General features: G+C 52.1%; 2 protein-coding genes across 10 annotated transcripts; one reads left to right on the plus strand and one right to left on the minus strand.

The window, feature by feature from the left end:
• Positions 1-2,853: 2,853 nt before the first annotated feature.
• On the minus strand, positions 2,854-6,779 carry TNFSF9 (TNF superfamily member 9). 2 transcript variants are annotated; one of them, XM_005208903.5, is made up of 3 exons: positions 6,496-6,779; positions 5,809-5,842; positions 2,854-4,663 (listed from the first exon to the last, which is right to left on the minus strand). In XM_005208903.5, the coding sequence occupies exons 1-3, from the start codon at positions 6,757-6,759 to the stop codon at positions 4,206-4,208; spliced, it is 756 nt and encodes a 251-aa protein (XP_005208960.1). In that variant the 5' UTR covers positions 6,760-6,779; the 3' UTR covers positions 2,854-4,205. The 2 variants fall into 2 exon arrangements, with proteins under 2 accessions (XP_005208960.1, NP_001306831.1); NM_001319902.1 differs by having other exon boundaries at positions 4,206-4,663; positions 5,809-5,845; positions 6,496-6,759.
• Positions 6,780-7,432: 653 nt separating this feature from the next.
• LOC101905992 (phospholipid phosphatase 3) lies at positions 7,433-20,057 on the plus strand. Of its 8 annotated transcripts, none has more exons than XM_059888622.1 (8): positions 7,433-10,208; positions 13,052-13,177; positions 14,316-14,478; positions 16,209-16,366; positions 17,294-17,574; positions 17,677-17,734; positions 19,311-19,487; positions 19,673-19,896. In XM_059888622.1, the coding sequence occupies exons 1-8, from the start codon at positions 10,137-10,139 to the stop codon at positions 19,796-19,798; spliced, it is 1,161 nt and encodes a 386-aa protein (XP_059744605.1). In that variant the 5' UTR covers positions 7,433-10,136; the 3' UTR covers positions 19,799-19,896. The 8 variants fall into 8 exon arrangements, with proteins under 8 accessions (XP_059744605.1, XP_059744610.1, XP_059744609.1 ...); XM_059888627.1 differs by lacking the exon at positions 19,673-19,896 and adding an exon at positions 17,985-18,075 and having other exon boundaries at positions 19,311-19,394; XM_059888626.1 differs by lacking the exon at positions 19,673-19,896 and adding an exon at positions 17,985-18,094 and having other exon boundaries at positions 19,311-19,392.
• The last annotated feature ends 1,566 nt before the right edge of the window (positions 20,058-21,623 follow it).

A 21,623-nucleotide genomic window follows, 5' to 3' on the forward strand; every position in this document is an offset into this window, starting at 1 on the left:
ATCTCCAAAGAAAAAGATTTAGCTTTGGGATCAGGGACCAGGCTTGATCACTCAAGAGCTTTTGTGTAGAAGAGTTTTATTAAAGTATAAAAAGGACAGAGAAAGCTTCTGACATTGACATCAGAAGGGGGATGGAGAGTGCCCCCTTGCTAGTCTTATCAATATATACTTTTACCAGACAAACTCCCACAACATACATCTTAAATTAAAAAGATTAGAATTAACAATAGAAAGGTCTTACCAGAACCACTCCCATGTAAAATAACAAGATTAGCCAAAAGGTTCTTGTTAAAAAGGAGAAATATGTCCTTGAGCAAGATACATTGTCGTTATATAATCCTTAGTATGGAGCTTAAGATGAGTTGTTTCTTGTGTAATCATCAGCTTTGGGCTTAAAGAAAATAACATCTTATGTGACAGACTAAGGAATGTAGGAAAAAAAAATTTGTCCTTTTCTCTTCCTCAAGAGCCCCAGACCCCTTTCTCCTCCTCGGGGATCCCGGACTTCTTATCAACCTACCTGAGAATTAACTCTCTCTGTTGGATGCCATCACCGACGCAATGCCTTCCCTGATATCAAGCTCAGTTGGTAAAAAATCCACCTTCAATGCAGGAGACATGGGTTCAGTCCCTGGATGGGGAAGATCCCCTGGAGAAGGGAATAGCTACCCACTCCAGTATTCTTGTCTAGAAGATTCCAAGGACTGAGGAACCTGGTGGGCTATAGTCCATGAGGTCATAAAAGAGTAGGACAAGACTGACGGACTGAGCACGCACAAACTGGAAACCTCGGTGGCTCCTCTGTGACACCAGGGTTTTATGCTCTCATCCACACATCCCCACCCATCTTGCTCTGCCCTTCCATGCCTCTCTCTCCCATACAGCTTCCAATTCATGACTAATAAGATCAGCAAGGGGCCAGGCACACTGCATTCCTTCCAAGGAGATCTGATTGGCCCACCTTGAGTCATGTATCCACACTGACCAATCAACTGTGCCAGAGAAGTGGCACCACATGGCACCAGGGGTGATCACTAAAATTGGAAACAGCGGGTGTAGCCAGAAGGAAATGGCAACCCACTCCAGTACTCTTGCCTGGAAAATTCCATGGACAGAGGAGCCTGATAGGCTACAGTCCAAGGGGCCCCAAAGAGTCAGACGCGACTAGAGACTTCACTCACTCACTTCAGTGTAGCCAGAGATTGACCAATCAGATTTGAAGTTGGCCCCTGGACTATACACCCTTCCCCCACCAATCCCAGGGGCGAACTCAGTGTTAACACTTTGGATCCTGGGTTATCAGGGCCATCCTAGGGTCCAGAGGAAGCTTCCAACAAAAGGGGGTGGGGAGTAATAGATATTTGCCAATTAGCATAGAGCTAGTTTCCAGAAAGCTAGGCTTCCCTGGTGGCTCAGAAAGTAAAGCGTCTGCCTGCAGTGCGGGAGACCTGGGTTCGATCCCTGGGTTGGGAAGATCCCCTGGAGAAGGAAATGACAACCCACTCCAGTACTCTTGCCTGGAAAATTCCATGGACTGAGGAGCCTGGTAGGCTACAGTCCATGGGGTTGAGAAGAGTCGGACACGACTGAGCGGCTTCACTTTCACTATAGAGCTAGTTTAATAATTTAAGGATGTGTGTGTGTGTTTGTCACTCAGTCCTGTCCAACTCTTTGTGACTCCATGGACTGCAGCCCACCAGGCTCCTCTGTGCATGAAATTTTCCAGGCAAGGATACTGGAGTGGGTTGCCATTTCCTTCTCCAGGGGATATTCCCAACCCAGGGATCGAATCCAGGTCTCCTGCACTGCAGGCAGATTCTTTACTGACTGAGCTACAAATATTTGAGACTTCCCTGATAGCTCAGATGGCAAAGCGTCTGCCTACAATGCGGGAGACCCAGGTTCAATCCCTGGGTTGGGAATATCCTCTGGAGAAGGAAATGGCCTCCCACTCCAGTACTCTTGCCTGGAAAATCCCATGGATGGAGGAGCGTGGTAGGCTACAGTCCATGGGGTCGCAAAGAGTCAGACACGATTGAGCGACTTCACTTCACTTTGATGGCTCAGAAGGTAAAGAATCTGCCTACAATGTGAGAGACCTGGGTTCAGTTCCTGGGTTGGGAAGATCTGGAGAAGGGAATGGAAAACCAGTCTAGAATTCTTGCCTGGAGAATTCTATGGACAGAGGCTACAGTCCATGAGGTCACAGAGAGTCAAGCATGACTGAGCAACTAACATTTTCACTTTCATGCCTGTATTCATGGTTGTCAGTTCAATGTCAGTTCTGCTCACTCAGAAGGGATGTGGGGAATGGAAGGAACTCTTTGAGAAGGTGTAGAGCTGGGTCAGGCAATGAAATTCATCTTCACTGCCCATCACACACCCTCCTGGCTGTCTAGCACAGGCAAAGCTCTTCCCCTTCCTCCTTACCTCCACCCCTCCTTTTAAGTCCCCATCAAGGTCATCTGCTCTATGGAAACCTCCCTGTCCACCCCAGCCCCAGGAGCCAAGGTCCATCTGGTTTAAATGGGCCAAGGGGCAGATTTTCATGATGGGAAAACTAGGGGGGGGTGGGAGAACTGGTCAGGACAGTGGTGTGCTGGCAAATGTTTAACAACCAGCTCTCATGAAGTAGAAAGTTGAGGAACTTCCCTAGTGGTCCAGTGGCTAAAACTCCATGCTCCCAATGCAGCGGGCCCAGGTTCAATCCCTCATCAAGAAACTAGATTCCACATGCCACAAAGATCTCGCATGCTCAAAGAAAGATCAAAAGATCTTCAAGTGCTGCAACTAAGTCCCAATGCAGCAAAATGAATAAACAAAATTAAAATTTTTAAAAAGGAGAGAATTGAATCTGTATTTATTATAAATTTTATTGGCATAAATGTTTAGCAGGCAACCTCCAGCAATAAAATAAGATACTCCCCACTGCAAATTCCATACAGCCAAAACTGAGTGTCACAGACTGCCTTTCTCGTTTTTTGGTTTTTTTTTTTTCCACTTTTGTAACCCAAAGCCAATCTATGCTTGCAGGTGAGAAACAAGCAAATGGAGGTTGATATTTTCCTCTAGACACGGAGATGGAACGAAACAATCAAGATGTGTGTTCACACTTCACTTGCTTTTTGATGATGCTTGGAACTTCTTTGCTAAATCAGATAATGGTTTAACAGCCCTCGATTTTTTTGTGTGCTAGTGACAATATTAACAGTTACAGGCAAAACCCACATAAATGTCATCTACATGGCGAACATGTTTTCCCAGCACTTTTGAGTGTAGGCAATCAACAAACAATACATCAAATCAGACTTGTAAGCTTTGCTGCTTCCCCTAGTGTAAATACCATCACCATGGTCCATTTTAAGTTACTAGTGTGGTGACACTGAACACAGAGCTGGCAAGCAATGTCCTGAGAAACGGAATTACACAATATTTCCAATGCCAGATACAGTAGAGGTGAACTATCTCAAGGGCATAGAAATAATATCACGAAAATAACAAAAATCCCATGCCTAAGGCACAGGGCAGTTTGAAGCCTCAAGATAACTCACAATGTCTAGTAAATGTACAGTACATAGCAGTCATAATATATAAAAATATTTTATTATCCAGCATCAGGTACCACCTCACACCCTCCCGTATGTCCCTGTTACACACGGTCACACACAGTCATATTGTAAAGCCAGCATATTAGACCATCAGCTTGGCAAAAGCTGGAGGTTTTGTCTTATCTTGTTCCTGGCTGGATCCCCAACACCTAAAACAGTGCCTGATAAATTTTGCATGAGTGAATAAAGCTCACGCAGCATACATACTTGGACCCTCTCCCACAAGTTAGCCCCGTGAATCCCATGGAGTGGGAAGGAGAGGGATTGGAAATGAGTCTCTATTTCACACATATTAACATAAATAAGGATGGGGAGAGGGTCTATTTTATTTGCTCCTATTTCTCTAGCCCTGTACAGTGCCTGGCATGGAGCAGAAGCTCAATAAATATCAGTTGAATGGATTAATATAATGTACAGTGTCTGAGCTCAGCTCAGAATAAATACCGAGGGACCCAGAGGATCCTAGAGGAAGGGGGTCAGCAGCACTGACCCCTGGCCAGCCCAGTGAGGTAGAGGAGCTGGGTCCCATCACCTGGGGCCCCAACGAAAGAAGGGAAGATGCAGTCTTGTTCCAGGAGGTGACACCTAGGCCTGGGGTCACGTGAGCTTTGACAAGGGAAGTCCACTGGGAACTTGGGTGGCCACGCGGAAGAGGCCCCAGACCGTGGCTTCGGCTGAGAGCTGCCAGGAGAGAGGCTCCCGGATCCTGGGGCGCAAGTGGACGCTCAAGCGCTGCCCCGCATCCAGGTGCAGCAAGCTGCTCCGGAAACCAGCTGCTGAGTTCCCCAAGGGTGGGGGTGGCAAGTCCAAGGTCAGGGTTAGGGCGGCCCCGGCTTGGTAAGGCTGCAGGTCCAGGGCCACGGAGATGGAGTCGGAGCCGTTGCGGTTGCCCGCCATCACGCGCTTCAGGGTCAAGTGCAAGAAAACATAGTAGACCCCGGCCTCGGGGACCACCAGCTCTTGGGTGCGCTTGTCGTAGTGCACGCCTGGCGCCAGAGTCACACCTGTCAACCCCTGCTCGCTACGCCACTGCACCGGCCCTTCGGTCAGCTGTGCTGTGGGAGGAGAAGGTGGGGTACACTGAGCAGGTGTGCATAGCTGGTGGGCGGGGAGCATAGCCCTGGGAAACGGGGGGAGCGGCTCTAAGGGAGAGGCAAAAGTGGGGAGGAGTGTGTGAGAAAGATAAGGGAGCTCAGGGAAGGAAAAGCGTCTCGGAGGGAAGTAGGGCTTGAGGAGGGGAAAGAGGGGCTAAGAAGGGAGGAAAATTCGGGGGGAGGGGGAAGAGACTCAGGTGGAGATTGAGGAAGCGGAGGGGAGAGAGGGGGTGTTGGTGGAGGGAGAGAGACTTCCAGAAACCAGGGAGGAGGAGGACATGTAATGCCAGAAAGGATGATGGAGGGGAAAGGGAGCTCCTAGGGATGGGAGGAAGGGGTTTGGAGAGAGAGGGGGCAGGCAGAGACGAGATAGAATGGAGGGACTCGGAGAAGGAGGCAGGACGAGAGGGAGAGGGCGGGGAAGGGAAGCTTGTCAGGAAGGAGCGAAGATCCTAGAGGAAAGCTAACGGGAGAGAGAAAGGGGTGGAGGGTGAAGAAGGAGGGAATTTCAAAGAGAGAGAGGATGGGGTGAAGGTCTTCTTAAAAGAGATGCGAGGAGGTTGCAGGAGAGTCCGGAAGGGGGAGGGAAAGGGCTTGGGGGAAGAGTCCCCAAAAGAGGGAGAGGAAAGGGGGACGGTCTACTGAGGGAGGGTGAGGAGGAGAGTCTGGGAGAGGGAGGGGCAGAGGGAACAGGGAAAGAGTCTCCCTAAGAGAGAGGAGGAGGAGGAGGAGGAGGGTCCCTGAAAGCGGGGAAGGGAAGTGAGTGGGAAATAGGGCTTCCAGAAGTGAGGGAGGGGAAACGGCTGCGGAGGAGGGGTCCGGATCTCCCTGAGTCCAGTAGAGGGAGCCGACCCGGCTGAGATTTGCGCGGATCCAGGCCCAGCCTTAAGGGGGCGGGGGTCTGAGGTGGACACAGATGGAGGTCAGAGAAGGAGACCCGGAGAGGGACAGCCGAGGTTCTAAGAGGGTAGGGGAAGCTTTTCAGAGAAGGGAGGGAAAGAGGATCAGGTTGGGTCAGAGGGGGGAGGGGGCTTCCCTCTCCCGGAGCTCTCCCACTTAGTGCACCCTCCCCCCCAGCTCCCCCGGGTCTTTAGGGAGTCACTCACCACCATCGGCCACCACCAGCTGCGCGAACACGCCCTGCTGAGATAAAGGACAAACGCAAAGTGATTAAAGGTCCTCCTACTCGCAACTCGCAGCCCCCTGGAAAGTGGGGTCCCCGGGATCTGCGCAGGCCTTGAGCCTACAGTCTTTATGGTCCCTTCCCTTCGCGTTCCAAAAGAACCACTCCGCGCGCGCGCACACACACACACACACACACACACACACACGCTGCCCCAGCCCTGGCTGTCTGCAAGGAGAGGACCCCGAGGACTTAGGAGGGAAATGAGACAGTCCCTCCAGGGGGCTTGACACTGCAGAGTCTTGAGAGGGAAAGGAGGGTACCCTAAGGGTCCGGGAAAAAACCGAGGTTCTCCCCGAGTTACGAAAGAAAAGGGGAACCCCACGACGATTGCAGTGTCCCTCGGGGTGCGCGTTGGTGAAACGGTCCCCATCTGAAGCCCGGGGTGCAGATGGGGTCTCACGGGGGGTTAGGATTAGAATGGCGCCCCCTTGGAGACCTGGATAAAGAATTGGTGCCCTCAGAAATCCAAGAAGGACGGGGGGTGGGTCTCTCCACCCTCGGGCTGGGACGCAGAAAAGACCTTGCGGGAGGCGGGGACGCGGATGGAGAAGGGGTCCCGGGGCTGGGTACGGGTCTCTCTCGGAGTCCAGATCGGGCAGTATCTCACCTGCGGAGAGTTGGGGAGGCGGGCGTGGGGGTCGGAAGTCTGCTCCAGGCCCACGGGGAGAATCGAGCTGGGCGCTGGACTGGAAACCGGCGAGGCAGGGGTCCCGGGGACGCCCCAGACCCGCACCACGCAGGTGGCGCAGGCAGCGGCAAGCAGCAGCAGCGCGGCGCTCAGAGCCCAGGGCAGCGGGTTGCAGACGCGACCCGGGGGCGCGGGCGACCGCTGGGCCTCGGGGTCCGGGGTGGCGAGGTTGCTGGAGTGCATGGCCGGCTGCGGGCGGCTGCGAGCCGGGTCCAGCGCACGGCCCTTTATAGCTAAGTCCCGCTTTCCGGGGAGTGGCCCGTGGGGATCCCAGCGACCCGCTGGGTAGGTTGGTTCCCGCCCGCCCCGCCCCGTTCGGCCCCGCCCCGCCCCCTCCACCTTCGGTCCAAACTTTCCCCAACTTTCTCTTCCCTGAATCTCCGTCTCCTTTTCTCTCTAGCTCTCCACGCTCTGCTCCATCAAATCCTCTTGACCCCCAGTTCTCTCTCTTGCATCTCCCTGGTTATCTCTTAGCCTCTCTGCTTCTCTCTCTTGTCTCTTTTCCGGATTTCTTATCCCTCCCTAGCGCTCCTCCCCCCAGCATTGGGGCTCCTCCAGGGCTCCCCTAAACTCAGCACTTCTTCGGAGGAATCAAAGAACAGCCAGGCCTCAGCCCGCTTGTCCTCTGGAGCATAAGTCCTCCCAATGGAACCCCGAGTGCCCTGCTCAGTCCTCTCTCTACTTCCCTCTCTTTTCCCGGGACCCCGGACCTTCCCTGGCCTGCCCCCACCCACCCACCTAGACGCTTCCCGTCTGGGGCTCCCTGGACCCCACAAGCAAAAGGCTGGAGAGTCCAGGTGGAGAAATTCCCCTTGTAGGAAAGGGACAACCTTGAGTGAGGCGGAGGAAACTCAAATTTCCCGTTCGCGCTCTGGTGGTGTCCGCGGGGGCGGGAGGAGGAGCGGAGATGCGACCAGAACTCTGCCTCAAAAGAGGAAGCAATCGTGGATTGACAGATGGCCAGCCCTAGAAAAGCCCTGGGCTCCCAGAGAAGCCCGGCTCTCCCCAGACCAGCAGGGTGGACCTCGCCATCCTTCTTCAGGTCTCACTTCCCCTATAGCGCAAGGGAGAATGGACTCGGGAATTGATCTCACCCGTCCACCAGCGGCCCAGGAAATGGGGGGAGGGGTGTTTTGGTTCAACTGAACAAAGATCGGATACCGACCCTGTATTCAACCTTGTATTAAGCCTCTCTGAGGAATTAAAAGGAGAAAACAGTAATGATACTGGCTCTTGTTGACACCTAGGTGTAAAAAGCTTCCGTTTTAATACTAGCGGTTTATAAAAAATTTCTGTGCCCAAACCAGCATCACCTGGGGGACCTGCTAGCTCTGCAAATTCTAGCACCTCAGCCAGACCTATTGACGTTCTGGGAACTGAAGCCCTGCAGTCAGTGTCTGAAGGAGCCTTCAAGAACATTCTGACACTTGCCCAAGTTGAAGAACCCACTGCGTTGTACCAAGATTGTTCCTTCGCACCTTCTGTCCCCTATGCCTGGAATGTTCTTTCCCCCAGATCTGAGGTCAGCTGTCCTTCTGAGTAAAGCAGAAGAATTAAGGTCCGGCGCCTACTTTTACTGTCTCCCAAAATCTCACTGCAGCCATAGTTAAGGGACTGTTTTAAAACCTAAACCAAAACTTGTCAGCCATGGGGTGGAATGCCAAATACACATTCCCTAGCAAAATACCACCATCAACCACCGTGTCTCACGCCTCAGTTATTGGTGACCTCCTGCCAACTCCAAAAGAGATGTGGTGGGTGGCAGCTAAAGTAGAAGCATTGGTTGAAAGTAAATTCCCAAAAGAGATACCAGCTCTGCTCCCCAGTAGGGTGGAAACACAGCCATTTTTTTGTTGCTTTTTTTTTTTTCCCCTCTAGACCACGGAAATCTCAACATTTCTGGTGGGAGGAATGCAGTTGATAATAGAAAAATCATGCTAGGATCATGTGTGAATCAAATGTGTGAACTTGAATGCAAGAGTTGAAACTGTCCCACCTTGACCCTCGCCCCCTCGACCCAGCAGCCAGGACCTGAAAGATGGGGATGGTGGGATCTTTTCTCCGAGGAATCTGACCAGCCAGGAAGATAGATACAAAGATTCTGAGGACAAAGAGGCTTCACCAGATACCATCGCTCTGCCAAGAAGCTCACAGGCCACTGGCCATTCTGTTTATTATTAAACCCCACCCCAAGGCAGCTCACAGACAAGGTTTGCCCGAGCTGACGAAAAAGAGGAATTCAGAGAACTCCCAGGCACCATCTCGGACAACCCAAACGAAAGTGTCTCTCTCTCGGGCCCCAGTTACATCACCCCTTGAAATTTCCTTACTAGCAGTTTCCACCACGTGAGATATTCTTGTTCGTTTGTTTACTTGCTCGTGGTTGTTTCCCCCCAAGAAACTGTTAAGTCCCAAAGAGGAATATCTTCACCTGCCTGGTTTCCATGCTACCTCCAGTACCTAGAAAATTATAGGCCTTGATAGTATTTATTGAATAAAGGAATGAATGAAGTATAATAGTTACCAGCATGGATTCTAGAGGTGGAAAAACCTCAGTCCACTGACATTTTGTGTGTTTTCATTTTGAGGCAGCTGGGAAAAGTCAAAAGAAGACTCCTGACAGGTGCAAATCACGTGTGAAATTCAAATTTCAGTGTCCACAAATAAAATTGTATCAGCACACAGCCACGCTCATTCGTTTCCATACAGTCTGTGGTGACTTTTGCAATGTTCCAGCCAAATGGGGTAGTTACAACAGAGATTGTTTGGCCCATGAAGCCCCGAATGTTTACTCTCTCTGGTCTCTCAGTGGAAAATTTGCTGCCCCCGCTCTAACATTCTTGCATTTCAGCCCTCCGGTTTCTTGCTGTGTGGTCTGGGGCAAGCTGTTTCAGCTCTCTGAGCCTCACTTTCCACATCCGCTAAATGGGAATAAGAGTAAATCTCAAAGGGTAGCTGAGAACTTGCTGTGAGCAGTGGCAGGCCCATGGCAAAGGCTCATTCCAGGTGAGCTGGATCACTGAGTTTTCTACAATTCCGATGGCTGGAGTAAAAAAAAAACTGAAACTCCAAAAGTCAAAGTCACAGTCAAGGACTTCCAGTGACTTCTGAATTAAGGGACTTAGCAGAATTCTGTACACCCCCTCCAGGGTCGGGGAACAAGGCCTGGCAGCCTGGGGAAGGCGCAGGCCGCAGCCAGGGAACGCCATGACGCATTGTTGTGGTCGGCACATCTGATATAAACAGCCCCGCCCACCATGGAGCTCTCAGCATCAGTTGCCTAGCACCACATGGTTCAGTAGTCACACCTCTGTGCTCAACTGTCTCCCCAGGAGAGAGTGGGCCCTGGTTTCCCTCCCCTCTAGGGGAAGGACCTGAATTCTCTCACCATTGCCATTCCAGGGCTCAAGGGAGGGACTGGGCAGGAAGTAGTTGGAGGGGGGAGAACCCCTCTCCCCTCTCAGAGGCCCAGCAAACAGGCACCTCCTCCAGGAAGTATGCCTTGATTTTTCCTAGCCAAACTCACCTCCTTATGAGTTCCTGCCTGCCCGCCACCCTGAATGAAGTCCATTGGCCTGGATCCTTCGTGTCCCCACAGGCAAAGCCTGAAAGAGATCTTTAGTGATTACTGGGTAAGTGCACAGTGAGAGAGCATGGGACCCAGTAGGGGGCTGTAAACCAAGAAAAGAAGAAAAATGAGAAGAAAATAATTGAGTGAGATTGGTTTTGAGCTGAGGGAGTGTCCACACGTGTTGAAGGAGGAAATTGAAACTGAGAGAAGAATCACGTTCTCCAGATTAAGTCTCTGGAAAAGCTGGGTCCGAGTCTCCTTGGCCCTGGGGAAGCCGGGGAAACACAGATCCGGCATGTGAATGCACTTGCCATATTGTGTAAACATGACAAGGCATGATGGTGCCATTAGACTTTGTGGAGTTGGGGTGCCCTTACCCAGCTACTGTTGAACTGTGTTGTGTTTCCAACGTAATGAGTGTTCAGGATAAGGAAAGTGGGAGTGAGGGGATGTACCTAAAAGTGTGTTTCTAGTTGAGGAACAACAATGGCACATGATCCCATCTCTGAGCCTTGCTTTTCACACCAGCTCCAGGAGTTGGTGATGGACAGGGAGCCTGGTGTGCTGCAGTCCATGGTGTCGCAAAGAGTCGGACACGACTGAGCGATTGAACTGAACTGAACTGAAATGGGAATAAGAGAAGGTCTCAACGCATAGCTAGCTTTAAATCCCAGTTCTGTCTCAAAGCAAATGCCTTCACCTCTCTGCCTCAAGGTTCCCATCAGGGAAGTATAGCTAATACAGGGACCACCTCCTGGGATTACTGTCCCGAATCAGAAGCCAGAATGGCACCTGGCATTCAGCAAGTGCTCTCCGGCACGATTGAGGCTGATGGTCTGGTGCCTCTGTAACTTGTAGGTGGGGATTTGATCCTGTAGATGAAGCAGCAGAGTCCAGAAACGAGTGCAGATGTCTGGGCCAAAAGAGAGGCAGGAAGAATTCAGAATGGAAATAGTCAAAAGTGTCATCGAAATGGTCAGATTATCACTCATAGAATCAGTTCAGTAATAAGCCATGGGGGAGGTTGAGTCATCTATTTGGGGCTCGATAGAGATCTCTAAGGGCTAAGAAAACAAAGAATGCGGATTTGGTTTCAGAGCAAAGACACATTTGCATAGCACATATCTAGAAGGTTTATAAGAAGCTCAGTGGGGGGCTTCCCTGTTAAGACTCCGCACTCCTAATGCAGGGGGCCTGGATTCGATCCCTGGTCAGGAAACTAGATCCCACATGCTGCAACTAATACCCAGGGTGGCCCAATAAATAAGTAAATTAAAAAAAAAAAAAAAAAAAAAAGGAAGGAAGCGGAGGTATTCAGGAGAATTATCTGAAAAAGAGATCATGAACCTTCCACTGTATAAGCTTCTGCCCACTTACATTTTCCACATTTGCTTTGTCTTGGTTTGTGTGTGTGTGTTACATACAGAATCGTGGTCAAGTATGAGTACATAGAGAAAGAAACCAGTGGCCACACACAGGCCACACACACACAAATTTTAAGAGAAAAAATAAAAAAGAAAGACCCGAGCTATTTGGAGGAAGGGAAAATTTTCACACCAGTGACATCAAAGGTAGGAAATGGTGTTTCCCTGCTAATGGCAGTGGACGAACACAGGGATGGGGAAGACCCAAGCATACCAGGGCAGGCCCGGGGTACCCCTCAGAGGGCCCGGTCCCTGAGAAGCCAGCTCACTCTGCTGGGAAGCAAGCCAGCCTGGTCTCAGGAAGGAGGCCCCAGCACGGCTAACACCTGGAAGGGACTCTCCAACTGGCCCAGAAAGGCAGCCACCAGACAGACACTTGTGTACAAAAGACATCCCGATTCAGGCAGTACACAATTACAAACAAAGGCAGAGACACAAACACACCACACATACACACACTGAGACACGTAATCACAGATACACAAGAGTAGCCCCCAAAGCTAGCCACAGACGCACAGAGACACACAACGGATACATATTCAGAGCATAAACACCCCAGAATATAAGAACACACAATATCACAATCACATGCATACCAAAACAGTGGTGGGGATACACCATACAGGCATACACACAGTCACACACTAAGACATGCCCAGACACACAATACTAGACACACAGCTGCCCAAGCTAGCCACAAGAGCACAAAAGGACAGATTCATGCCCAGAGTCACGCATACCCACTAACATACAGCCTGAAAGAGTCTTGAAGGCTCTGAGATATGCATTCAAAGACACACAGTATCAGATGCCCAAAGACCACCAAAGGCACTTAAGTCACACACTGACTGACACAGGCTGACCTGGAAAGACTGGAAAAGACACAAATACAAGGGAGAACAACCAAGGAAACCCAGGTCCCGCCCCCAGGGAAGATCCAGGGTCTTTGAGCCACCAAAGATCCACCCCCCAGGCTCTCCTTCTGGGGGCGTATCACTCACTCCCTCCCTTAAGGAAACTCTGGGTCCCTTTCCTTGGCAGTGTGGGCCGCGGGCGACCCCTGGTGGACCCGGCGCCTCGGTCCAGGGCTTCACGGAATGGGCGGGTGGGAGGAGGGTGTCTAGGCTGAAAGGATGAAAAGATGCTTCGGCGTCTACTGAAACACTCGGAGAAAGGAGCGTGGCAACAGGGAAAGGGAGACACCGGAGCCCGGCTGGAACGGGACCAGACAGGGTCTTGGACGCGGGAACAGGGCGTAAGAAGCAGGAGTGGGACTGAAGACCCTCACCCATCCCCACTCGGTGCAACCCCGGGTCCCCGCGAGGACGGTGCTCCAGGGACAGTAAAGACAGGGTAAGCCCGGAGGCGAATTCCCATTGGTCCGCGGCGGACCAATGAGGAGCGGCGAGGACTCCCGGCGTGGCGAAGAGGGACAGGGCAGCCGTTGATAGAGATGGAAGGGTCCTGCCTGCCCAAACAGGCTCTCAGCCGGAGAATGACCACCAGGGAATCGCCCAACGTCTGCAATCGCCAGCACGGAGACGTTTCTCCCAGGAGGACTCTCGTCAACTCCGATATGCCTTTTACCCGCGGGACCCTGAGAAAGGTGGGCTTGCCCCTCGCAGAGCTGCCCCAGTCTCCCAAGCCCTGCCCAATCCCAAACCCCACCACTACCCCGTCATACTCCGTAAGCCCTTTCCACTTCCCTTTCTCCCAGGCCCCGCCCACTCTCCCGCCCTCGGTATCCCAAGCCCTGCCCACTCATAAGCCCCTCCCACTTCCCTGTCATTCTCCCTAGGCCCCGCCCACTTCCTAGCCACTATTGTCCCAAGCCCTGCCCAGCCTCCAGTCTGCCCACTTTCCCGTAAGCTCCGCCCACATTTCAGACCAACTTCTGAGGCCTTGCCCACTCTCCTGGCCCATTCACTTTTCTACTTTTCTCGGGCTAGGACTGCCTCTCCCCAGGCTCCGCCCTTTTATTGTCTCCCTAGCCTGACTTTCCTGGAGACTCCAGTCTCTTGAGTATTTTGTCCTGGGCAATGGCACCCACTCCAGTACTCTTACCTGGAAAATCCCATGGATGGAGGAGCCTGGTAGGCTGCAGTCCATGGGGTCGCTAAGAGTCAGACATGATTGAGCGACTTCACTTTCACTTTTCACTTTCATGCATTAGAGAAGGAAATGGCAACCCACTCCAGTGTTCTTGCCTGGAGAATCCCAAGGATGGGGGAGCCTGGTGGGCTTCTGTCTATAGGGTCGCACAGAGTCGGACACGACTGAAGCGACTTAGCAGCAGCAGCAACACTTTTCCAGAACTCTCTGCCCCATTCCCAGTCCTAGTCTAACTTTCCTGGAGTCCTCTGGTCTCTGAGCATTTTGTCTGAGCACTTAAACCCCACCCACTTTGTTCCTCTCCACCTTCTTCCAGACCCCACTCAAAATTTCAAGACCTTACCCCAAAATCAGTCAAGTCCCTGAATGGGATGGGGCTCCCAACTAATGGAGTCAGGGAGGCCTCAGTTTCCTCCGACCCTTAGGCCATCCTCAGGAAGGTGCCACCTCCTTGGCCATTCTGGGGGTTGCCCCGCCTCCTTGGCCATCTAATTACTGGCCTGCAATGGGACCCCTCCCTGCCCACCTTGATCTTCACCATTCAAACCAGCCTCTCCCCCACTATGACCAGATCGCCTCTTGAGCTCTAATTCCAGTCCGGGTGGGCATGCCAACCCCTTCGTTCCCCACAGGCAATCAACTTACCACATACCATCTTGGCCTTGCCTGAGTTGGTGGTCCGATACCAGTGCCTGTGGCCTGGAGACCCGCGCAGGACACCCCTGTTCCATCCGCTGCCACACTCCTGGACTGCCAAGCTGTTGGTGGCTTTGGACTTAATCTGTCTGATGCTGGGTGAGCCCCCTCCCTACCGTCCTTGAGCCCCTGCCCTACGTGGACACCCAAGAAGCCTTGGAGGGAGTTTGTCTTCCTGTGTGTCTTTATCTGAGGTTTGCTAGGCCTGGGGCTGGCTGCCTGCCCTAATGTGTGTACTTGGGACATGCGTGTCATCAGCATATTTCTGGGATGTCTGGGTCAATGAGACTCTGCGTGAAGGGAGCAGAAGGGGACTCTCCACAAGAATGGATTTTGTGTGCTTACCTGTCATCCTGGATCTGGATGCTGGGGTCAGCGTCCAGCTGCTCATCTTTTTGTTTCAGTCTTGCATATGACTTTATGTGCTGTAAGTCTCCTTGAGTTGTGTATCTGGGTCTGTCTATGTGTCTGTGGTAGGAGGTATGTTTTACTATATATATCTCTGTGTACGTTTTGACTAGGGGTATGTTGTGTGCAAGCCCCTGGGTCTATCTGTATGTCTGGGGCTGGTCTGTGTTGCACTCATATCCATGTGAATGTATAATTCTGTGTGTGTGTGCACATGTGAGCGTGTATGCGTGTGTCCCTTTGGGTCCCCGAGTTGCATATTGTATTGTGTTGCCTGCTGTATTGGCTTGGTGGGCGGGGGGCGGTTCATTGTGGGTGACTTTTTTGCATGCACTTCATCTATGGGAGCCCGTGACTATGCATCTGGGGTGGTGGTCCATCCAATGGTATTTGTGTAGCCAGCTTTGTGTCTGGGTCTATATGGGCCTATGTGTATTGTGGGTATACTGTTATATGTCTATGTATGTACATCGGAATCTGGGTGTCTGGGTCAGACTGTGTGGTTGTCTAATTGTGTGTGTCAGATTCTGGGTGTGTGGGTACCCATGTGGCCTGAGCTTGCTTGGGGTCCAGATGTGTGGCTGGCATAGACCAATACCCTCAACTCCCCAGTGGGTAGAACTAGTGACCAAAGCTCCTTTGCTGGGATGCGGAGGCCAGGCTGGGACACTAGCTTGGCCCTTCCAGCCCAGCGAGGGAGCTGGGGATGGTGAGAGATTGGGTTCCAGCTGCCACTAGGCTTCAGCGGATGAGAGTCAAGACGGGGAGGGAGGCCTGGTATAGGCTTGTAGAATGAGCAGGCCTACACCGGCTGGAGACAGGCCCCCTGGTCTGCCTGCCTTCAGGATAGTAGTGTCAGGTGAGGGGCCCCAGAGGCTGCTCACACACAACTTTGCTACCATTTTCTCCCAGCTCGATCAGCCACAGAACCATCCACATAGGCATGAAACACACATAGATACCACACACACCAAGACAACCCACACATCCGTGGATACAATGTATAATGTCTTTTTTTTTTTCTCTCTCTCACAGACATGTACTCATGAGCACCACAAACACCTATTCACACCACATACACATGACATAGACATAGCTATCCATCAGCACACATACACATTCGTACACAAACACATGCGGAGCCACAGTCATACACGTGTACCTGCACACAAGAGGACACACACACATATGGAAAGAGTGAGCCCTTCCATCATTATCCTTACCCCTTACCCACCTCATTCCCAAGACCCCAGCTGTGAATGGGTCCCTGGGGCTCTGGCCTCCTGGCCAGACTGTCCTCCCCACCCATGTCCCCATGTCCAGGCTGTGGAGATGCTGGGAGGACAGACTGGCCAGAAGGCCTAAGGAGAGTCAACCTCAGGTGACCCGTCTATGAGTGGGGTCATCTCCACCCCCTGCAGTCAGCCTCCCCATTGTGCTGAGTGAGACCGGTTTGCTGGAACCCCACATCCAGGGCTTCTTTTGCAATGACACCACCATCCAATACCCCCGGATGGCCCATTACATCATCGAAGACTCGGCACTCATAAAGATGGGCTTCTTCATCTCCATCTTCACGGTAAGAGGCTGGCCACTTCACCTCAGGCTGTGGTGACACGCTATGAGCGAGTTCACCCCTTTTTCTGGCAAAATGGGAACCCCCCAGGATTATAGATCTAAAGCAGAAGTAAATACCACCTCTTTTTCCTACTGAAATGGGACATTTCACTGCTCAATGGCATAAAACCCCTTTCCTTGAGGACAAAGTAAGCCCCCACTTTTGACTTAGTATAGGGGAAAGAACCCCCTCTCTGCCTTAGGCATGGAACAGGAAGTTCAGCCCCACCTCCCCCCAGTAGACTGGGAAGCCCCAACCCTTTATGCAGAAGGCAGGAAGCAGCCCTGCCCCCTGGGAAGGTGGGAAACCTCCTCCTCTCAAACATGGAACATCCTGCTTCTTCCTCCTTGGTGACAGGGGATGTTCCACAATTTTCCAGCATTTGGGTGGAAGCCTATCCTCATTTCCTGGTATAACAGGAAGTCCTGCCCTTTTTAGATATGGGACAGAAAATCCTGCCTATGTCTGACATAAACTAGGGAGATGTCCCACCTCTTCTCCTGGTGTAACAGGAAGTCCCACTCCTTTTAGCTATAGGACAGGAAATCCTACCTATGTCTGACATAAGCTAGAGCCATGCCCTGCCTCTTTTCCTGATATATCGAAATCCTACCCCTTTCAGATATGGGACCCCCGCCCTTTCCCTGGTGGTAATGGGAAGCCATATTCCTTGGCTTAGGAGTCTTCCCATTTCAGACACAGGGGTGGGAGAAATCACCCATTTGTGTGTGTGTGTGTGATGGAATGAGAAGACCCACACTTTCGGCTGGTTTAGTGGGAAACAACAGCCTCCCTTCCATATGCGATAAAGCGTGGAGGATTTCCTTCCCTCCTTGCACCCCCTGCCCTCAGCAGTGACCCCCTCACCCATCCACTTTGGCCCCACAGATCAGCCTGGGAGAGCTGATTCGGGTCAGGGGCCTGCAGCTAAGCTCGCCAGCCTTCATGAGCAGCGCTTACATGGCCATGATCTACAAGCAGCTGCGTGCCTTCATCTTTGGCGGCCTGGCCAGCTTCTCCCTGACCAGTATCGCCAAGATGACCACAGGTCAACTGCGGCCCCACTTCCTGGCCACATGCCTGCCGGATCCAACCTCCTTCAACTGTGAGAATGGCTACATCACCAACTACAGCTGCACAGGGCATCCTGAAGATGTCCTCGATGCCAGGCGAGTGGGTGGGCAGAGAGGGGAACCCAGGAGGTGTCCCCACCCCACCCCACCCCACTCCACCCCCAGCTGATATCCATGCTACCCCTGCCCATCCCCCAGGATGTCCTTCTATTCTGAGAACGCCTCCTTGGGGATGTACTGCATGGTGTATCTGGTGGTGAGTGTTGGTGGGAGGTGAGCTGCACACACAGCAAGGCCAGAAAATGCTCCATTGTTCCCCCCACCCCCACCATCCCATGGTTGGTGCCCACAGTGCCAGGCACAGCTCCCACAGAGCTTGTGTGTTCCCCCAGAGTCAGGAGGGCAAGAGTGGGGTGGGCCCATCTCCTCTTAAGATTCATTCAGCGTCCTGGTCCCAGAATAGCAACTTGCAGAACCCTCTGTCCCCCCGGCCCCTGCCCCTGCAGCTGGAGAGGGCTCATGCCAGGCTGGGTCTGTGCCCAGGACTGGGCTCCACCAAGGACAGCAGGAAGGGAAATCACCCAAGACCCAGCTGAGGTGAAGATCTAAGATTTAGGTAATAAAATGGCAGGAAGGGAAGTGGGGGGGGGCAGGGGGAGTTGCCTCTGGGAAGGAGCCAACAACCCAGGGGCATAGGCTTGGATGGCAGAAGCAGATTAGAGCCAGCCCAAAGCACCCAAGCTTGGTGGTGGGCAGACACAACGACACAGAAGCTCCAGCCACCGGGGCACATGACGGTCACACAGCTGCCTTTACACCACCAATGTTTTCTCCCTGAAAGACAGTGGGTTCAGCGGCCACCTCCCCCAAACCATCCCTGCCCCTTTGTATTTTAAGACAAAGTAATTACAGCTTCCTGTAGTGATAAAAGCGCAGGGTTTTGGAGGTGGAATGTACCCGCTCCGTTTCCAGCCTCAACTTTGTGTGACACTACGTGAGACCTTGAACCTCGGTTTCCTCATCTGTATGGAAACAGCACTTGCCTCCTAGGGTTGTGGTTTCATGAGTTAACACATAGATGAACTGATACCCTCAAAGGACTCAGAACAGGATCTGGCCTAAAGGTCACTATTAATCATTAATAACAAGCAAAACAGACTGCCTTCGTTCCCGGGATGGGGCGGTGGTTGGGGGACTGGGTACACGCCAACATGCCAACGTGCACAGGCAGACCACACACAACTCAGAGGCCGGCCGTGGTCTGATTTTTGGATGGAGTGGACAACTTTGTGAACAGAATATTCTGGATCTCGGGGAATTCCCCCACCTCTTAAGCGTCCCTCAAGTGCCCACAGTTGATCTCTCCCTGAAACACACAAGCACCACTGTCCTGTTCTTGCTCATCTCAAGGAAGTAAATTTCACCTGATGGGATTTTTTTTTTTTTTTTCTGTTTTCCATTTCAAAATCAAGAACCCAAACTCGGCTCCTTGAAGGTTTGCCAATGAGGCCAACCTGCTCCGATTGGAGACCTGATGCAGGAAGTGGCAGTGCCCACTCACAGCATGAGCCTACCCGGAGGGTCTCACCTGACTCTTAGGAAATCATTCACCAACTAACAACTCTCCCAACGCTAGCATGTAGCTAAGAGCACATAGCTCTGTTACAGTGATGGACACAGCCCCTACCCTCTTGAGAAGCTGAAATACATTTCCATACAAAACTGGCAGGTTCAGATAGAAAACACGGGTGGGCACAAAAATGCAGCCCTGGGGTGTAGTCCCTCTGATTACCCTCTCCCAGGGTTTCAAGGCACTGCCACCCGCCTTCCAGCTCTACATACAGGCCGGTTCCTGGGGACAGAAAATCTGGCTCTTAGGGCCCACCATCCAGCTCCTTTTCTTGTCCCTGGCTCTGCTGACTGGCTACATCCGGGTCTTGGACCACTGGCACCACCCCTACGATGCTTTCTTCGGCTTCTTGCAGGGAGCTTTGACGGCTTTCTGGGTGGTAAGTGATGCCGTGGGACACCTGGGTACAGGGAGGGTCTGCTTGTCTGGGAGCCCTTGGGTATGCCCGGCACTCCTCACCTCCCAGGACGGGAGTGCAGGAGAGGCCAGACTGGAGTGGGAGAATGGCCATGGAGTGAAGGTGATGTCAGCCCACCACAACCTCTCTTGGCTTCATCCCTGCAGGTTTTCTACATCGCAGGCAATGCCAAGTCCCAGAGCCACCTATGCTCTGTGTGCCACATTCCTCCCCACTTCCCCTCTCTGTATTCCTCCCCTGAGGACCCTCAGGGAACCCAAGGCATGCCCTGATGCAGAGATAGACAGAGGGCACACTCTGCTTTCCAGGGCCTGTGCTCCCCAGTGGGGCTGTCCCTCCCCCAGGTGGGCTAGTCCAGGAAGCCCCATCTGTTTGGAGCTCAGTCCTGACCCCAGATCAGCCCTGCCCTGGAGGGGTGACACAGGAAGTCCCATTTTCCTGGGGCTGAACCCCAAATTAGCCCCTCCCAGCAGGGCCACTTCCACTTTATGTTTTTATGTTTTCTTGCTATATTAAAGAGTGAAATGCCAACACCAGGTTTATGAATTCTTGAGAGACATTAACATGGATTGATAGACTTTGTATATCAATCCGGGAACCACATCCCAGGGATCAATTATAACAACGTCTGATAATCTCGAAAGTCTCAGTCAGGTTTCTTGACTTTGGTTATTGCTGTTGGTTTTCAGGGCCAGATAATTCTTTGCTGCAGGGGCCATTTCAGTGCACTGGAGGCCAGTGAGCAGCCTCCATAGACTCCACCCACTGGGTGCCAATCACAACCCCAGGTTGTAATGGAGGGGGGTAACCTCCAGCTGAGAATTTCTGGGTTAGGGGATTCTGTGGAGCCATCCCAAGAGACTGTGCTCCATAATTATCTGACCTACTGAAGGATGCTACACACATTTAAATAACAGAGGAAGTAATTCACTGATCCTGGGGTGGGGGCAGGGGTCACCCTTATTTGTATGATCTGATCCATCCGGAATTTATTTTGATGTCTTCTTGTTATCGTGTTAGTCGTTCAGTCACGACCGATTCTTTGCGACCCCATGTACTGTAGCCTGCCAGGCTCCTCTGCTCCTTTGAAAATTCCTTGCCTGGAATTTTCCAGGCAAGAATACTGGAGTGGCTTGTCCTTTCCTTCTCCAGGGGATCTTCCCTAACCAGAGATCAAACCCAGGTCTCCTGCAGTGCTCTGGTGTCTAGTGTGAACCTAAAGATCCAACTCAATTTTGTTTTTTCTCAAATAATTAACACAGGATTTCTTAGCCTTGAACAGCAGTCCCCAACCTTTTTGGCATCAGGGACTGGTTTCGTAGAAGACAATTTTTCCATGGACCAGGGCGGGTCGGGGGAAGGTTTGGGGACCATTCAAGCACGTTACATTTCTTGTCCACTTTATTTCTATTACATCAGCTCCACCTCAGATCATCAGGCATTAGACCCTGGGGGTTGGGAATTGATCCCTGGCCTTGAGCCCTATTGATATTTGGACCAGATAATTCTTATAGTGAAGGGAGACTGTCCTGCCTGTGCACCTTAGAATGCTCAGCAACACCCACTTACCAGGTGTCAGTAGCACACACACACACACACAACATTTAGGCATAACTAGGACATTGCCAAGTGTCCCTGCCCTGTGGAGAACCACAAAATCGGAAGCCACTGGTGAGAACTGTGAGGCCCCAGCCCTTCCAAGGGCCTGGCCAAACCCACCCCTACCCTGAAGTAGCCAGAAGCCACAGAGGACGTGGAGGCTTCCTGGGATGTCAGAGCGGGAGGCTGCCAGCAGAAGCCGACCCCAAGAGGGGCAGCACAGGAAGTCTAGCCCAGTGTCACAATAATAATTGTAATACCAATAGCTACAACTTATTGATCACTCTGCCGGGGGGTGGGCTTTCAGACCCTCCCAACTGCCTAGTGGGCAGGCATTCCTGACGGCTCCATCTTGGAGGAAATTCAGCAGGGGGAGGCCAAGTGGCCTGTGCAAGGTCATGTACTAATTACCAATGCAAAGGCAGGGCGATGACTTGTAATAACTTGTAACAATGGAACAGGAGGGTGCCGAGCTGGGGGGAGCAAGGCAGCCCCCCA

The sequence above is a fragment of the Bos taurus genome, chromosome 7 (assembly GCF_002263795.3).
Source record: "Bos taurus isolate L1 Dominette 01449 registration number 42190680 breed Hereford chromosome 7, ARS-UCD2.0, whole genome shotgun sequence".
In the NCBI taxonomy this organism is placed as follows: domain Eukaryota; kingdom Metazoa; phylum Chordata; class Mammalia; order Artiodactyla; family Bovidae; genus Bos; species Bos taurus.

Excerpts from the sequence above, each read along its gene's own strand:
- TNFSF9 (NM_001319902.1), bottom strand. The coding sequence starts at position 6,759 with ATGCACTCCAGCAACCTCGCCACCCCGGACCCCGAGGCCCAGCGGTCG. Across the intron at positions 5,846-6,495 it reads GCCTCCCCAACTCTCCGCAG|CAGGGCGTGTTCGCGCAGCT; the intron begins GTGAGATACTGC and ends CCTTTATCTCAG. Across the intron at positions 4,664-5,808 it reads GCTGGTGGTGGCCGATGGTG|CACAGCTGACCGAAGGGCCG; the intron begins GTGAGTGACTCC and ends CTCCTCCCACAG.
- LOC101905992 (XM_024994945.2), top strand. The coding sequence starts at position 10,137 with ATGAAGTCCATTGGCCTGGATCCTTCGTGTCCCCACAGGCAAAGCCTG. Across the intron at positions 13,178-14,315 it reads CCCGCGGGACCCTGAGAAAG|GCAATCAACTTACCACATAC; the intron begins GTGGGCTTGCCC and ends CGTTCCCCACAG. Across the intron at positions 16,367-17,293 it reads TCTTCATCTCCATCTTCACG|ATCAGCCTGGGAGAGCTGAT; the intron begins GTAAGAGGCTGG and ends TTGGCCCCACAG.